The 17,267-nt window shown below is 55.9% G+C and overlaps 5 protein-coding genes across 5 annotated transcripts; all 5 read left to right on the forward strand.

The window, feature by feature from the left end:
- Nucleotides 1–1,689: 1,689 nt before the first annotated feature.
- Nucleotides 1,690–3,276, forward strand: LMJF_28_0150 (conserved hypothetical protein; the record flags this gene model as incomplete). Its single annotated transcript, XM_001684241.1, has 1 exon — nt 1,690–3,276. The coding sequence occupies one exon, from the start codon at nt 1,690–1,692 to the stop codon at nt 3,274–3,276; it is 1,587 nt and encodes a 528-aa protein (XP_001684293.1).
- A 1,355-nt stretch (nt 3,277–4,631) lies between these two features.
- Nucleotides 4,632–5,222, forward strand: LMJF_28_0160 (putative RNA binding protein; the record flags this gene model as incomplete). The annotated part of the gene is made up of 1 exon (XM_001684242.1): nt 4,632–5,222. The coding sequence occupies one exon, from the start codon at nt 4,632–4,634 to the stop codon at nt 5,220–5,222; it is 591 nt and encodes a 196-aa protein (XP_001684294.1).
- Nucleotides 5,223–7,494: 2,272 nt separating this feature from the next.
- On the forward strand, nt 7,495–8,769 carry LMJF_28_0170 (putative phopshatase; the record flags this gene model as incomplete). Its single annotated transcript, XM_001684243.1, has 1 exon — nt 7,495–8,769. The coding sequence occupies one exon, from the start codon at nt 7,495–7,497 to the stop codon at nt 8,767–8,769; it is 1,275 nt and encodes a 424-aa protein (XP_001684295.1).
- A 1,295-nt stretch (nt 8,770–10,064) lies between these two features.
- LMJF_28_0180 (conserved hypothetical protein) lies at nt 10,065–10,703 on the forward strand (the record flags this gene model as incomplete). The annotated part of the gene is made up of 1 exon (XM_001684244.1): nt 10,065–10,703. The coding sequence occupies one exon, from the start codon at nt 10,065–10,067 to the stop codon at nt 10,701–10,703; it is 639 nt and encodes a 212-aa protein (XP_001684296.1).
- Nucleotides 10,704–13,047: 2,344 nt separating this feature from the next.
- Nucleotides 13,048–14,601, forward strand: LMJF_28_0190 (hypothetical protein; the record flags this gene model as incomplete). Its single annotated transcript, XM_001684245.1, has 1 exon — nt 13,048–14,601. The coding sequence occupies one exon, from the start codon at nt 13,048–13,050 to the stop codon at nt 14,599–14,601; it is 1,554 nt and encodes a 517-aa protein (XP_001684297.1).
- Between the last annotated feature and the right edge of the window lie 2,666 nt (nt 14,602–17,267).

Raw genomic sequence — 17,267 nt, forward strand, 5'->3', positions numbered from 1 at the left:
TCGTTTTCTGCGCACGCCCAAGACGCCGGAGCGTGTCCCACCGCGAGGCAGACGAGGGACACGTAAAAGAATAGCAAATCCCTGCGGACACGACGCCCACGCGTGGCGCTGTTACGCGCAGCGTTCCCACGCCTTGTTTGACTGCGCGCATGGGTGGGCCGTGTCTTTTTGTTGGCCTTCTGCGCGTGGTCACGCACACATAAAACGGAAGCAGTCGATGCGCGGAGATGAGATTTGTGTAAGTGTGTACCTACCGTGAGGTACTTCTGCCAATCGGTGAACGTTCTAACATGTTTCACGGTGACCGTTGGTCAGCCGTACGATGGCCTTCTCTTCGTTCCTTTTCGCGTTGGTTTCGTTCTTATAATAATCTTACGATTTTTATCGCATCTGTTTGTTCTCCTTTTTTCGTGTGTGTTTTCTTCTCGGGTCGTATTGTTGGACGTATTTCCGTTCAGCACGGCTGACGGCGCGACGTAGCGGATGCCGCCTGACTTATTTTCTTCTCTTCTGTTCGTATGTACACATTGACACGATCAACGTGTACGCATGAGGTCAAGTCACCTCAGGGGAGGGTCCTGCGACTGTGGTGACTTGGCAGCTCATCTGATCCCCGGAGCGTGATGAAGGCTAGTGATTAAAAGGGGAAAAAGATATGCTATATAACAGCAACCAAATAGCGCCTAGACGAGGTCCCAGGAACGGTGGCGGAGAGGCGAAGACGAGTGCTGCCTCAGAAGCTGTCTTAAACTGTTGACGATGTGCAGGTGCTCGCTTGCCCACATGTTGCTTTCATTTTCAAAAGACGATGATAGTCATGTGTCGTCTTGTTCCATCAAAAGGGGGGTGGGTGGGAACCGATTGATGTGACTCCCACTTTACGGGAGTCCTTGGATACCCCCCTCTGTCGCCCTTTTCTTTTGCTTCTGTGACCTGCGTCTTACGTATGTTACACGGCCATGTACGTGCCTCCGTCTTTCGCTGCCTTCTCTGGTTTTGCTACGTCGCTGTGTGTCTCTTTGTTTTCTTGATGTTGCTACTGCCGGGTGATCTAGTGAAGGCATATATCCTGTGTGCTCTCTGCATATAGGAAGTCGCACCTGCACTGGTCAACGGTGCACTTAGTCGCCGCCTCGTACCTAATTTCGACCATCTGCGACCTCTGCTTGGCTCTGGTGTTCTCTGGCCTCGCGAAGGTCTCTTTGAGCGTCATGCGTCCTTCTCGAGCGACTCGAGCACCGTCCCCCATGTACATACGAGAGTAGCAAAGGTGCCTGCGCTGCTTCCTTTACCCCGTCACTTATGAAAAGCCAGCGACAAACGACTCTCTCCCGCTTCTTTTCTTCGCCCGCCGTTGCCCTTGTCTTCGTTCGAGTATCCATCCCAGCGCTTCCTCGGTCTCTCCGGATCTCGTGTGGCGCCTCGCTCTTCTCTCTTCCGCAGTCTTGAGCGACGCCTAATATACTGCACCACTCAGGGGTCGCAGCGCCGAGAGTTTTGTATGCGCACGTGCACCAACACAGACGCACACTTATTCCTCGTTGCGCGGCCAACGCGCGCACAAGGGTGGTGTCTGCTGCAGTCTCTGTTTGTTTTTTTCGCACCGGTTTCTCCAGGGTAGTCGAGGACGTTCGGTGCACCGTGCCTTTCTCTCCCTTTCTCAGTCCATTCTGCTTCTCTGTGCAAACGATGACTTCAGAAAGCCATGATGTTATCGTTGCCGAGCAAGCGTCGTCTGCGTGGTCCGTTCTTCAAGAAGAGGCATGTGAGCTTCGCTGGTACGTGCTAATGGTCGCGTGCCTCCTCACTTTTGGGAGCTACTACATCTACGACTTCCCTGGCTCCATCGGCAGCGGCAGAGGCAACACTCTCGAGAACCACTTCAAAGCACATCGGAAAATCTACACGGAGAGCATGAACCAGTACCTTTACAGTGTGTACGCGTGGCCGAACACGGTCCTCTCTGTTCTGGGCGGCCTCCTCATCGACAAGTATCTCGGACTACGCAGGGCGATGATCCTCTTCTCCATACTCATTCTGGCTGGGTCCGTTCTCTTTTGCATCGGCGTACATGCGACAACGTATTGGATTATGTTTGTCGGCCGCATTGTGTTTGGCCTGGGCGGGGAGTCGCTCGGCGTCTCTCAGTCCGCTTTTGTGGCGCGATGGTTCAAGGGCCATCGCGGCATGGCGCTTGCTTTCGGGATTACCATCAGCTTCTCGCGCATCGGCTCATCATTCAACTTTCTGTTCGCACCAGCGATCGCGAACAAGTGGAGTGTCGACGCGGCTGCCGTTTCTGGCATCGTCGCCTGCCTCATCTCCATGCTTGCGTGCGTTGTGCTCGTGATGGCCGACCGCCATGCCGAGCGTCGCGGCTACCTATCCGTTACCGAAGAAGACGAGAGCGACTCGACGGAGGAGGACGAGGCGATGTGTGCAGACGTCTTGCAGATGCCGTTGGCGTACTGGCTGCTCTGCGTCGTTTGTGTGTTTTGCTACACCGCCGTATTTCCTTTCGTGGGTGTGGGCAAGAACTTCTTCCAGGTCAAGTACGGCTACACCGGCGACGCAGCAGCCCGCTGCCTTTCCTTGTATCAGATCACCTCTGCGGTGGCGAGCCCGGTCATCGGCTTGGCAGTGGACTCGGTGGGCCGCAACACATGGTGGCTTATCCTCGCTTGCTCGTGCTTTGCTGCCATCCACGTGCTCTTCATGGCGACAATGATCCCTGGCGCTGTTCTCATGCTGCTTATGGGGTGCTTCTACACCTTTCTGGTGTCGGGGCTGTGGCCCTCGGTGCCGTGGGCCGTGCCAAGCGCAGTTGTGGGGGTGGCGTACGGCGCGATGACCTCGATCCAGAACATCGGCTTGGCATTGTTTCCGATGCTTGTGGGGGCAATTCTGGATTACTTTCGGGAAAGCAACAACAATACGGCAGAGCTGACGCAGGATCTGCCACCGTTGGAGGCTTACATGTGGACCGAGGCGCTCTTTTTGGTTTCGGCTTTGATTGCCTTTCTGGCGAGTGTGGCCTTGCTTGTGGAGGACCGGCGCACGGGAGGAGTGCTTAGTGCCACGAGCGCCAAGCGGCCGCAGATCATGGAGGACCTCAGTCGGCTACAGAATGACTTTGAGGGTGTTGTGCCAGACTTGGAAGGCGTGGAATACGATAGGGAGGGGTTGCAACACCAGGTGACAGAGCCACTCACAGGCACCACGCGCACCGACGCTGTGCCCACTGAAGCGGCTACGCGAGCGTACTGCGTGAAGTGAGGTGCGTCTACGGTGACGAGTGTTGTGCTCTCTTCTAGGATGCGCTGCCGAGGACGGCGTGAAGCGTGCGTTTTGCAGGTGGGTTTCACTGCATTCTGCCGTGTTGTTGACACTCTAGTGCTCATCGACAACAGTGCTGCTACCGCTACCCTCGTGACGCCGAGGGGGATCAGCAGAGTTGCGACTGCTGGTAATCCACACATCCTTCTCTGCAATCGGCTTCCGTCACGCGTAATCGCGACCCTCTGTGTCAGGCAAGCTGTAAAGGCCGCCGATGGATTGAACTGCTATGTCCGTCGAGTTGCTCTGTTCTTTGTTTGCTTATTTTTTTCTTGCGTTGTTATTGTCGTTTGCCTGTACTTGCATCTCTTTGTGTTTGCGTTCTTGGCTGCTCCGCTGCCTAGCTGGGCACCGCTGCTTTTTCCCCTCGCTTACTCACCCTTTTCTGCACTTGTTTGTTTTTGTCCCCTCTGTTTCTGGTTTTCTCTTCGGTGCGCGGCACCCCTCCACGTTAGCGCCGTTGCCAACTCAAAGCGTTACTCAAGAAGCACCTCCGTTCGAGCCGCAAGCTTGCACTTTGGCAACTCTCCTGGCTCGCGTAGAATGTATGTGCTCCGTCGCTCATCGCGCTGGCGTTTCTTCAGATTGTCATCGCCCTCGCTCCCACCAGCGTGTCTCCACGTGTGCGCCGCCTTCCTCGTTTTCTGTTTGTTGCTCTGTTTGAAAGCGAGTGGAGCGATACCTCTCAGAGTTCACAACCTATGCCACAAACGAAGCTCGTGTCACCGACGCGCGATAGCCTCTACACGCAAGCGTGATGCAGGACCAGCACCGCGTGTGGCTACGTGCGTCAGAGTTTCATCGAGGTGGTTCATGTCTTGTTCCCCGCAATGCCGTCTTCCGTGCTGCCCAGATGATCGTCATTCCACGTGCTCGCCACTGCTGCTTTCGCGTGTTCTCTCTTCTCTTTGCATATCGCACATACTCGTTTTCCTCATGCGTACCGTCGGTTGTCAGTCGTGGGCCGAGGGACAAGGATGCCGAGCAGGGCTGTGGTGCGCAAAAAGCACCGACGCGATGCGAAGCGCAGAAAAGCGCAGGATGCCTTCGGCCCACCATCCCAGTGCCTCGCATCGCCCATCCTAGGAGACAACGAGCCCACCCGTCATCCCTCCCCGTCATGGGTGCGGTTGCCGCTGCCCACGACGCAAACGGAACCGCAAGTTTCACGCAAGCGCGCACCGGAGGTGTCGATAACAGACCCGTCTTCATCGCCGAGCTCTGCGTTTGCCGCTCCTGCGAGCTTAGTGCATCCGCTGAAGCGGCGGCGGGCGGAGGCGCCTCCGCCGGAGCCGATGCCGGGGGGTCTGACGCGCAAGGAACGCCGGCGCTGGGAGACGAGCCGGCGGCTGGAGCTTCAGATGTCGCGACTGAACTCGAATGCTGCGGTCGCAAAGGAAATGATCGAAGAGTCGGCTGCTCAGCGTCGCGGCACGGCAAGTGATGTTGTTGATGGAGACGCGGTCGCCGCGCCAGAGCCGAAGCTGCGGCACGACCCCAAGTTCAAGCACGGCACGTTTTGGCGTGATCGGAAGGAGAAGAAGGCGCGCACGCTCTTCCTCGGCGGCATTCCCTCCGCGTTCTCAGTGAAGCAGGTGAAGGACTTCATTAGCACCGTGATAGACCTTGATCCTGGCGCCGCTGAATATGCGAATCAGGTTGGCCAGAGCACAGAGGTGGTGGAGGAGGTGGATATGCTACCCGTGAAACACCATAGCAAGGTCAAGCACATGTACGTGACCATGGCATCCATCCCACTCGCCGGCTGCGCTGCAGCGGTGCTGAACGGATACAGGGTGGAGGGAAGGGAGCTACGGTGTAACTTTGCAGCGGATAAGGCGCAGCGGGAAGAGGCGATCCGGCGCCGAAATGCCGCGCAGCGGTGAGTTCACGCGCCCTGTTAAGCAACAAAAAAAGACATCTGTGTGCGCGTCAGTCTCCGGGGCACCACAGCGACACAAGGGGCACCTTTCATGATCGTCTCGTGCTCACAGTTTTGTTTTCTTTGGGGCGGCTTTCGCCTTTGCGGCGGCGGTTTACGAGTGTAAGACAATAAGTGGGCACAGGCACAACAGCTGCAAGAGTGAGCCACGGGCGTCGAGGCGCCGGCGAAACAAGAGCAACGAAAGAGTCGTTATCACGGCGTTTTGTTACGCACCGCTCGCAGGTAGCGGGATACCTAAGCCCGCTGTCAAGGCTTTCTGCGGCACCGACTTTTTTCCTCGTCGTCCATTTGGCGCTGGACCCTGTTGCCGAGCGCGAAAACGCGAGCGTTAGTTATCCGCCCGTGCTTGGGCAGTACTTGACTGCTTTCTCGAGTCGACTCTGCGGCCCTTGACTCGATCCACTCTTCTTTTCGGCTCTCACTCTCTCCCGCTCTTCCTGTCTCCTTTCGTTTTTTTCTTTCGCAGCGACGCTCCCTGATGAGATTCTCACGAGTCCAATTTCGCGCCTTGGCACAGCTGCACGAGTGCACACGTTGCTTTTGCTCCTTACCCGCGCCGCGCACCCGCGCTTTGTGGGCGCACCAGCGTCATTCCATTTCCTTGCTCTTTTCTTTCTTTCTCTCTTTCCTCCTCGTTCGGCGTTGCTTCTGCGAAGGCGTTGAGCGCGCGTCCGTTCGTCCTCGACGACAGTTTCGAGTCTGCTCCGCGGATCCGTTTCCGCCTGCGAGGAGGCTTGCATATGTGCGCGTGCGTCTCTGCATCTCCACGATGCGGTTCAGTGTCTGCTAGAAAACTGCGGCGGTCGGTGTCGCTTACTAGCAAGAGAATGCGCACGCGTCTTGTCGGGAATCTGGGGAGGAGAGTTCCGTCTTCCATCGTCATCCCTCCCTACTGCTCTGTTCTGCTTTTCACCTCCCATTCTTCTTCTCGACCTTCACTTGCGCGTTTACAAAGGAAGGGTCTCTAGTAGACATCTCAGCGTCTTTTTTGTTGTCGCCTCTCGTCCGCACGCCGCTCCCGCCTTCGGTCTCTTGCCGTCTTCCGCATTTTCAGGCTGCTTCGTGTCCTCTTCTTTTTCACTGCGTATATGTGTATGTACGCCAGCGCTCTTTCTCTCTCCCGCCCATCTCTCCCCTGTTCTCCCCGAGCACTCTTCTGTGTTGTCGCTAATGTTGCCGCGCTCGAAATGTGCTCGGTGTTTTTTTTTTATGTTCTGCCGTTACCGCTGCTTCTTTGCTGTCGAACTCTGTTCGGCTTTTCTGACATCCCCTCATCGGTGCACATTTCCGCTGCAGCACAGGTGAGAGGCCCCGGCGGCTATTCATCTGCTCTTGCCCTACCGCTCTGCCAGAAGGGTGCTCATCGGGGACTCGAGCACATCCCCTCAGCTGTGTCCAATCTGTACCACTTCACCGTACAGACGTGTGCACAAGCGGGGCAGTCGCTCGCCGTACCGATATTATGGCATAGGTGCTGCAAAGAACGGTGAGTGATGACGAGTCCCGCTTCTTCTTGTACTCTCTCTTCTCCTTCTCTCCCGCAGCTGGTGAGATCATCTCCAACCCCGCTTTCCCTCCCTCCCCCATCCACTGCACTGCACTGAAACGAAGAACAAGTAGAAATCAAGGAAAACAATGGCTTCGTTGGAAATCGTGTCTGGTGTGCGGACTCGTTAGTGTCCGATTTCGAGGTCACCCATATGTCTACTTCCTTCTCTTCTTTCCAGCTTCACCTACCTACACGTCAGTCGCGAAGCTTCACGCATCTATGTCTATATATAGATGCCTGCGGGGCTTCGTGAATCACTTCACAACCTCTTATGTTGATGAGGATGTCAACTGGTTTTTACTACCTCGTCTGTGAATTCATGTCAGTCCTACCCCGTGGCCAGTCCCTACCCATCCATCACGCCCGCCCCCGGGTGAGAGACACAACGGATAGGGAAGGGAGGGCTCTGGGCTTGCATAGAAGTCATCGAAAGGAGAATGAACAACTCTGTAGGGGACGAATGCGGAAGGCAGTTTTCCCCCTACCAGGCAATGTCACCAACGTGGTTGGTGACATTGCCCGTAAAAAGCGGGAAAATGGGATGGCGCCCATGCACTCAGCGAAATGCCCTCCTCCCCTCCCCTCTCCTCCCCTCTCCTCTCGTTCTCGAATCTCACACGGACAAGAGCAGGATCTATTTACATCAAGTGGACGATAAAAAACGATGAGCAACTGTCCCCCCGCCTCCAGCTTCTGCGACTTTGGCGAGTGGAAATCGGAAGAGGACGAGTCAGAGGACTCATGCTCTTCCGATTTCTCTTCTTCGTCCAGTGCGCCCTGCCTCGTCTGTAGGCAGTCCATCTCCTTTGCGACTGGGACACTCGGCAAGGCGCAGCGCAAGCTCAGCGCCCTGTCGCTTTCGGACACAGAGGGGGAGCTGCGTGCTGAAATCGAGCAAAGCAGGCTGTCACTGGAATGTAACCTGTCGGCACTGAGGCTTTCAGCAGTGCCATCTGATGTTCCACTCAAAATTTTGCGTAAGATTTCTCTGTCGGAGAACAAACTAGTTTCGTTGCCGGATGGGCTGTTCTTAAACGGATCCTTCAGTGCGCTGGTTGAGTTGGTCCTGAATACCAATCTGCTCACGTCCCTTCCGCTCTCTCTCTTTTACCTCCAACATCTTCAGGTGCTTTCAGTGAACAACAACTCGCTGACGTCGCTGCCATTTGAGAATGTGATGGGAGCAGAGCGCAACGCGGCGGGCGATCCGTTTCTGCCCTCGGTGCGGCGTATTGGGATGGAGTCGAATCAGCTGCAGCTCCTGCCGTTGTCTTTGCTGGAGTGGTGCCCCTCGCTGGAGGAGTTGTTCTTGGCCATGAACGAGGCAATGCTCGATGAGCCCGTGTCGTATGACCGTCTTCAGACGATACACCGTCTTTCTACCAAGCGTGTCGTGCTCAGAGTTGATAATCGCCCTCGTTTTGTGAGGCAGATCGAGACACAGTGCTGGGCTGAGACTCTGCCATGGCTGCAAGTGGAGCTGAACAAGATCTATCCTGACAAGGTGCTGGATTATCTCTTCCTAGGGTCCCTGCGCACTGCGCAAACGGTGACAGTGTACCATGATCTAGACATCTGCTATGTCCTCACTGTGGGGCGTGACTTGGAGGCTGTAATCGAGCCGTGGATGCAGCAGCTTGTCCTTCCTGTGAACGACTTTCCGGAGCAGAGCATGGTGCCCGTCTTCGATGACGCCTTCAGGTTCATTGATGAGGCAAGATCGCACAAAAAAGGCGTCCTCATCCACTGTTTTGCCGGTCTTTCCAGGTCCGTGACGATTGCGGTGGCTTATTTAATGTATCTCAAGGGGATCACACGCGATGATGCTCTTGCCTTGGTACGCCTTGCGAGGCCGGCGGCACGGCCAAATGACGGCTTTCTCCGCGAATTGGGCGCCTACGAGGAGATGTTGCGCAGTCGTTGCGTTAGTCGCGAGTGAGGTGGGGAGAGGGAATGGGTGGCGCATGCCGCCCTCGGGGGATTTCGTTTTTTTTTTGTTTTTTGAGTGTGTTTGCTTGTCTCTTTTGCGGGAAATGTGCCTTACCTCTGTAGGCTTTTCTGTTTCCCTTCTGAGGTGCCTGTATGTACTTCTCTCCACCCCTCCCTCTCTCCTTTTTCACAGGTGCACGCACGAAGTAGAGTGTTTGTGTGCATCAGCGGCGTCGATGGCTTCCCCTCTCTCCCTTCTGGAACGGCGTGTATGGGTTGTTGTCCGCCTCCCTGAGCTTCTGCACGGCCACCACGATGGAGTGCGCGCCCGATAAAGGCGGAATCGTTTGCTTCCCTTTCCCTTTTCTTTTCAGTCCTTCCCCGACCCCTTTCCTCCTGAAGTGTGCCCTGATTAGCCAACTTCGTGTCCGCTCATTGGCTTGTTAGCTAGAAGGACGGAGGCGGAAGAGAGTCAGAGGGAACGACATGACACAGCACTGTAGATCCAGACGAGCATCCACGCACGAGGTGGAGGCAATGCGCGGCGTGTTTTCATAATGCGGAAGCTGAACCATCAACGCATTCACTCGTGAGGGGATGTATCGCAAGCCGTCCCACTGTCTGCATACAGGGACGGGTGAGCGTGTGTCTGGGTGTGCCTGCATGTGGGTGCTTGAAGCCGTTGCGCACCGTAGAGATGCGGGAATCAGTGTTGTGTCGCTCATTTTCGCTGCTGGCATAGTGTGAGGATGGCTTACGACGGCGTGAAGAAAGTTGAAAAAGTGAATCGTGTCGTGCCTGTGATGCGTACCGGAGGTGGTTTCGTGCCTTGTAATCTGCTGTCTATCGTCGCGCCGCAGCGTGGCACGCCGGCGTGTTTCTGTGGGTCTCCCTTCCCGCGTTTGGTTCCTCCATCCTCCTCCCTTTTTTTTTGTAAGGTCGAAACAAAAAGAGACCTCCTTGGTCGGATGGTGGAGGGCCCTAGCACACGATATCACCAAGAAAAACAGGACTGCCTGGGCGTGTCTCCCTTGGCATTGGTGCTGCCGTCGCTTCGGATGCCGCTTCCCTTTTTTCGCTTCCCCTCTCTTCTTTTGCTGACCTTGTTGATATCTGGCACGCCTGAGAGAGGGGGGGGACGATGAGAAAACATTGTGCCTTACATGTCCGGATGTGACGAGGCCGCAAGCGGCGAGGTGTCGAAGGGCGGCTTGTTTTTGTCCTCTCTCTGTTCTGCTGTGACTTCATCATTTGCTGCTTTCCCCTCCTTCTCCACACTGACCATATCCGCCCTCAACGCACTGCATGAGTATACCGCCTCAAATGTTCTTCTACGCGTGGCGGGCCGTCTTTTACGGCTCCGTCTGGACGGCGGGGGATTTCTTTGCGCAGTTCTACGCCGCCCACAAGGAGGCGGCGGCGCGGCGTGCCTCCGGCGAGAAGCGGCAAAGCCCACGCCCGAGTGGAGCGCAGATGTTTGCGATGCTCGACAAGGAGCGTCTTGGACAGAACACGCTCTTCGGACTTTTCATCGGCGGCTTTATTGGTCAGTATGAGCGCTTCCTTCCCCGCATCTTCGGCACATTAACACGTAACCTCACACCATGCCTATGCGCTCTCGGGCTACAGCAGCTGGCAGTGACACCTCTCATCCTCTGGTCCTACTTCAACGCTATGACCGCAGCGCGTGGAGGGCTGAGCGACCCGAGTTTCATGAATGCCCACAGCTTCGGGGCGCATCAGCGACACGACATCGCCAGCGTGGAGCGCTACATCCTTCATGATGTGATGCCGTATCCGCTTCTCGTCTCATGGGGCGTGTATACGCCGCTCTTCACTCTGGCGTACATGGGCCCACTCCGTGCTTCCACCTTCGTTTCCAGCTGTCTCTTTGTGCCGTGGTGCGGCCTCGTCTCCCACGCGCAGGGGAATCACCTCCTGTAGGCCCCAGTGCTTTCTGCATTATACCACGTGCTCCGAAAGAGGAGTTATCGTTGCGTGTAGATGTATGCGTGCGTCTTCCTAAGCTGCGGTCGTGACAGTTGGCGAGGACGCACCCCGATCGCAGCCGCCACATGGTTGACGAGAATGCCCCTCTCTCTCACGCCCACCCTGGCATCGCCTGTCGTTTTGTCGTTGTTGCTTGAGCCGTTGTTGCTTCGCTCTTCCTGTGTGCGTGTGTCTTTGTACCGATTCCGTCCCTTACCTCGGCGCGGAATGTGCGTGCATTCCTATGTGCGTCCGTGTGTGTCGGTGTGTCTCAACTACTAGTACCACCTATGCTGAGCCCCTAGAAAGACAGAGAGTGGCTTTCTCTCTTCATATCTGTGCCGCGACGAGTGTCTACGCATGATGCGACTGCATCGTAACCGCTCTCCGAATCACTGTTGCCGTCCTCGCATGTGTGTGGTTGCTTTTCCATGCATTCTAACTTGACTCTCTGCTCCTGCTTAAATGATTGCGGGGCGAGACGCAAGTGAGAGGAATAGACAACGTACATCAGAAACGAACCACGTGCCTGTCTGTGCCCGTTGTGGTGACACAGACACACACACACACACACACACCGCTACATGACAGACATTTTGTGTTGTCCAAACAACGACTGACCTGCTACGTCATGGTCATCTTCTACCCACCCTGGTGTATACCCTGCTGCTCTCTTGTTCATCACTTGATCCTATGTTTTTCGTCTTCCCTCTTTTTGCGGTCTCCTCCTCGTGTCTCTCTCACACTCCCCCGGCACTCTCCTTTTGCCGGCGTGGCACCTGGCGCCTCTTCTCTCATTCACGTCCTCTGATGGTCCTAAACCATCTTTCCGCGTCTCGTTCCTTTTAGTCCTTTTACTACCCGATAGTATCGTTGCGCAGTAACGACAACGTCACCTACTCACTATTCTCTCGCTTGATTCGCTTTTGTTTTCGTTCGTGAGCTTCTTCACTTCCCCTTACCTCTAGTTGTGCCTTAAGTGGCTGCCTTTGTGTTGCGTGGTTGGCTGCTGTCGACTTGTCTGTGCCTTCTTTGCTTCTCTTCGTCTTTTATGAATATCTCGTTTCGCGTGTGCCTTTAGTATTGCTCGCATACTCGTTGTGTCGACGGATCTCTGCGCACCACTTATACTTTTGTTGTTTCGCATCTCCCTACTCGCGCCCTGTGTGTGTGTGTGTGTGTGTGTGTGTGTGTGTCTGTTGGAGCGCTCGCGTCTTTTTTGTTTGTCGTGCCTTACGTGTTGTTGCGCTTCCCGCATCTCTTTACTCCTTCTATTTTTGTTTTCTTCTGACTCTTCTCTTGCTGCTGCCCGTTGTGATACTATGCGTGCGGGTGTGTTTGGCACATCTATCGAGTCTCAATTTTTCATTCATCGCATTTTTTCTTCGAAGAGTATCACCGGCAGCGTCTGCGCCCACACAGAGGCCTTCCCGAGCGCCTTGATGCATCTCGCGTAGCCTCCAAAGATCAGTCGAGACCGGGAGAAAGACACAGACGCGGTGGCTTTGGCATCGCCGCTGTTTTTCCTCCTCTGTGCGCGTGTCTTGTGGAGGATACCGTGTGTAGGTAAACGCACGTGGTTGGGAGAGAATCAGCACAACATATTCTGTTGCATCACCGTACTTTGCGTTAACCGGCGCATCTAGTATGAGGAGTGCGCGTGTTTTTGTGGCTGTATTTCCAGTTCACCGATTGGTCCGTTCCCCTTTTCCGCAGAGCGTCGCAGCGTTGGCACATTCTCGGGTGTGGCAGCGGCTTACATCATTGCTTTGTTAGTCTCCCCCCTCCCCCTCCCGCCACACACATACACACATACACACACAGTGGACTAGAGCACGCGCCAGCGCTGCTGCTCCGTGAACCAGTTTCTCTGCTCGATCACCAGCAAGGAACTTCCCTTTCCTCCCTCCATTTCCGACCGTTTGTCGGGACCTGCAGAACCGTGGATGCACTGTAGCGCAGAGTGTCAGGCAACAAGTAGCGCGCTGAGCAGCTGCGAGCTTCACGGCGGGCGTGCGCACGGTTTCTTTTGGTGGTGTGCGGAACATTCGAACGACACACTCTCGTCGACCTCACAATGATCAGCAATAGGCTTGACTGTACAGAGGGGATGAGCTCTGCCAAGGTGTCACTGGCGAGTCCAACGGACTCGCCGCGGGAGGCGGTGCTCGAGGGCAACTGCGGGCTGTCCACTTCCACAAGCGAGTGCTCGTCGCAGTCCAACTCCCATAGCCACCGGCGCGCAGTACCAGACAGTCCCCTCATCCCTGCCAGCGAGTGTGGTTCTCTAAACTCATGGATGCTCGTCATTGATGGGGAGGATCGGCCGGTGCGCATGCTGTATGACGGGCTCTCATCGTCTGAGGAGGAGCATCACGTGTCACAGCTCATGTGCAACGACGAGTTCCACAGGTCTTCTTACCAACGTCAGGTGCAGCGGTGGCAGCAGGAGGAGACGGCGTACTTGAAGCACGAAGGCTGGTGTGAGCACCGCCTTATCCTTCTCATGCAAGAGGCCTTCCGATGCAGCAGACAAAACCTGAAGCGTGCGTTCAGCACTGGTGCCGTGTCGTTAGAGGTGTACGCCGCTCGGCTGGCGGGACTCAAAAACTCGCTGCTGCAGATCAAGAAGGAGTACCGCCGAACGCTGCAGCGCACGCGGGATCGCAAGGGAGACTTGTCCAGCATTGCGAGCAAAGCTGTCACGTGCATCGCCTCCGTTTACCCATGGAGCAGCAGCGGCTTTGTAATGGGGTTTGAGGAGAACGTCAGGTTTGGTCAGCTGGCAGATGTGATGGGCAGCGGGGGCCGACGTGGCGCTTCACTGGCGCCCCCGACGTCGCAGCAGTCCGCCAACGGCGGCCTGGCTCCTTGCCGTGACATGGCTCCGATGTCGAAGGTGGCGAACCCTGGCATGTCTCTCGAGCACCTCAACGCCGCTGCGCCGCCCGGGAACGATATGGCGTCGTGCTACCAGGGACGGCGTATTGTCACGCCCCGCGTTCCTCTCTGCCCTCTACCACCTCGGCGTCAACTCTTCCGGAAAGGGACGGCTCCAGACGGGTCTCTGCTTCTGTCGGCAGCGCACACCGGCGCATCGGCGGACGGCGTCGCATCTACGATGGGACCTCTACCTGTGGAGAACTTGAGCCGCAGCTTCTTTGCTGTCTCCCCGAACTGCCTGTCGCCCAACTCGCCGGTACTGGTGCCACCAGTGTCGATCGCTGGCCCCTTCCGAAACGATGAGAGACGATTTCTAGAGAAGCGCCAGCTTGTTGTGCAGGGGATGTCCTTCGTCTCACACTCGTTGGCGTCGAGCATTTTCATTTCGAGCCGGCGTGCCACCATTGCGTCAGCTACGATGCAAAAGCGACTGGATCTCGCCAAGGGCCAGGTGCCGCCTCCGACGTCGTACCCCGCCTCCTGCGCCACGGTGGTGGACATGCAGATTTATCTGCTCCCACCCACCTCTTTCGCGTCAAGCAACTCTTTCCCAAAGGCAAACCGAGTGAAGCACGGCAGTGGAGCTGTGGGCGGCAGCACGATCGGTCTGAGCCGTCGCACTAGCCAAGTAATGCCGTGCTCGTCGCCGTTCCTCGCTCCTGGCAAGGGCTCCTTCCACGTAGACCCCTCCCCGAATGCGTCTGTGGCACGTAGTCCGCCCGCGTACGAGCAGGCAGTCGCCGTATCGAACAAATACACGCCCAGGCACCTTGTGCGCCTCCCTTCGTGTTATCATAGCTGGCTTCCAGGCGATAGAATGTGCTGCGACCGCATGAGTGTCCACTCACTCTTCTCTCAGATGCTGCCGGTGTCCCTGGAAGAGGAGAGGCACGTCAAGGAGTTATGGTGACGTGGATGCCCGACCTACGCAGGAGCATCGTGGCTCTCACGGTCCGCCTATGATTAGCAGGGATTCGGCGGCGCCTCGTGAGGGGGAATTCGTCGCCAAGTGTGAAACCGAAACACTGCCTGGCGCAGCGTCGCCGCACACATTTGTGTGACTCGGAGCTGCGTGCATGGCAACGCCGCTCATTCCAATACTTCTTTTGCCTTTTGCTATGCGGAATGTGACTGTCTGCCCACCCTAAGTCATAGGAACGCGGCGTCGTGGCGATGCTTGCGTCATTTCTGAGACGCTGTCGTGTCCTCTTTCCGCCGTATCTCTCGATCGGTACGGCTGTTTCTCTTCATCAGCTTGATTCTCATGTTGCTTCAAGCGTGGACTGGGTGGCCCGCCCCTCGCCACTCCCCCGAACTTCTGCCCATCAGCGCACGGCTCTTCTCCTTGCACCGCCGGCTCTGTGACGGCTGCCGTTCTTGACGGTGTCTACAATATTGGTGGCGCTCGTTTGCCGTGCTTGTGATCCTTCCCCTGTTCTTTTCGCGTTTTCCTTCCTTTCGTTGGCTCTCTGTGCGGTTTTCTTGTGAACTTTTTCCTTTTACATGATGTGTGCTCGTGTTTGTGTCGCGACGAGGGCAAACGCGGCTCCCCACGCCTCCTTCCCCCATTCCCTTCTGTTGTTTTTCCATTTTCTGTTTTTGTTTCTGCCACTCGCCGTGCGGGTTTGGCTGTGGCTTCGTGGCGATGTATCTAAAGTCCCTGCCTTCTCCCTTTTTCTGCATATGGTTTCCCTTTCTCCCTTGTGCCTTAGTTGCTAGTGGAGGTGTCCATGCGCGCGTACATGCATGGGTGTGTGCATGCGTATCTGTGCGTGCGCGCGTGCACTTGCAGCAGTGGTGGTATCGAATGGTCGGTGAAAGAGGCGAAGAGGAGAGAGTAGGTGGTCCTCGAAAGAGAGGCGCTCTTGCTCAGTCGAGTAGGGATTTAGCACTGCGCGCGTCTTCCAATTGACGGTAGGAAGCTCCCTCTTTCCTCGGCTCTTATCAGGGGTCTATTGCTCTTTTTTTTGTTTCTTCAAGTCCCTGCTGCTGCTCCTTCTCCTCCGCCTCGTTCCTCTTCTCTTCAAGTCGCTGCGTCTTCCCCACATCTCCCTCATCCGCGAATGAGCCCTTTTTTTTCTCACCTCTGTTCATGCTCGCTCTTTTTTTCTTGTTGTTGTCGCTTCTGCTTGGGTGTATGTCTTTGTGTGCGGGGTGTCCTCTTTCACCTCTTTTTCTGTTTGTCCTCTCTGCCTCGATCTCTCTCTGTGTGCGTGTGCGTGTGTGCGTGTGCGCGTGTGTGTGTGTGTGTGTGTGTGTGTGTGTGTGTGTGTGTGTGTGTGTGGCGGTCTCTCTCCCCCTTTTCACCGAACTCCACTCCCACTCCCACTCCCACTCCCCCTCCCCCTCCCCCTTTCGCCGCGTTCATTTCGTCGTTCCTCCTTTCTTGTAGTTGGCCTGTACCGTGTGGTACGTCTCCCTTTCCCACCCGCTTTCGCGCTCATGCGTGCGTGGCATTACAGAGGACGGGCGCTCTATTCATTCGTCTTTTTCGCGTCCGTGCGCCCTCTCTTCTTCTGGCATGCTTTCCTTTCTTTCGTTTCTGTGATTTGCAGAGATGGTTTGCGTGGGCTGTGTTTTGGCGACTGTCCTACTGTGTGCTCAACCTACGCCAGCAGGATGATCTCTGGTGAGTGCTGGGTGATTATGCGAAGACACGAAGTGTGTCGGCACACCGTGACATTTTTGCAGCGCGATCACGCGTGTTTCGTTTATCGGTTTTCTCTCTTCTTCTACCTCCACTGATTTTTCAATAACCAAGTTCTTAGGCGAAAGGGCCGGTGCGCGGAATGGCGAGAGGAGAGGCGGCGGAAGGGGGATGGAGTAAAGTCTGTGCACACAGGGGAGCGGCCTCCAGCTCCCGCACATACGCACACGGGCATCTGGGTAGTGACCTTTCGTGTCGGCTGCTGGTGGTAAAATGCAATTTGCGCTTCTTCTGTGTCCTCATCCAGTTTGCCGCGGCGAGCAGCCAAGAAGACACTGGGTGGGGTGGGAAAGTGTTTGAAAGGCAGCCAGCCTCGCTTCATCGCCCCGGACCGCGTAGACAAAAAAAACGCCCATAATGCCAGTAAATAAGCGGGCCAAGTTGATTGTGTCCATGGTTGACACTACACTCTCAGGTCACGAAGTTTATGTGGTTCAGATCTACCATTACCTTACTACGCGAGACTCTCCGCTGCTGCCGGTAACAAGGAAATAAAAAGCAGGCCTGAAACCGGACAGGCCACGATGCGAGGGCATATGCACACCCAAGTGCCCCCCCCCAAAAATGAGCCTCCTCTGAAGCGATGTGTGCCACACATAAACCATGTAGAGAGCATGAGGGATAACGGCAGCTGCGTATTACATAAAAGCGAAGAAGAAAAGGAACATGAAGAGCGCTGAGTGCAGGATGGAAGCACATGTGGCGTTGTGCACAAGAGAGCATTCGCCGTAGCCCTCATCCGTACCCGCTCGCTTCCCTTCCTTCGCTTATTCCTCTCTCGTGCTTTCTCTATTTCTCCGCCGCTACGGACGCACCCTTGCGCGTTCATCCTTTTCGTCTCTGTTTGCTTTTTTTTTTGTGTGTGTTGT

The sequence above is a fragment of the Leishmania major genome, chromosome 28 (assembly GCF_000002725.2).
Source record: "Leishmania major strain Friedlin complete genome, chromosome 28".
Lineage (NCBI taxonomy): Eukaryota > Euglenozoa > Kinetoplastea > Trypanosomatida > Trypanosomatidae > Leishmania > Leishmania major.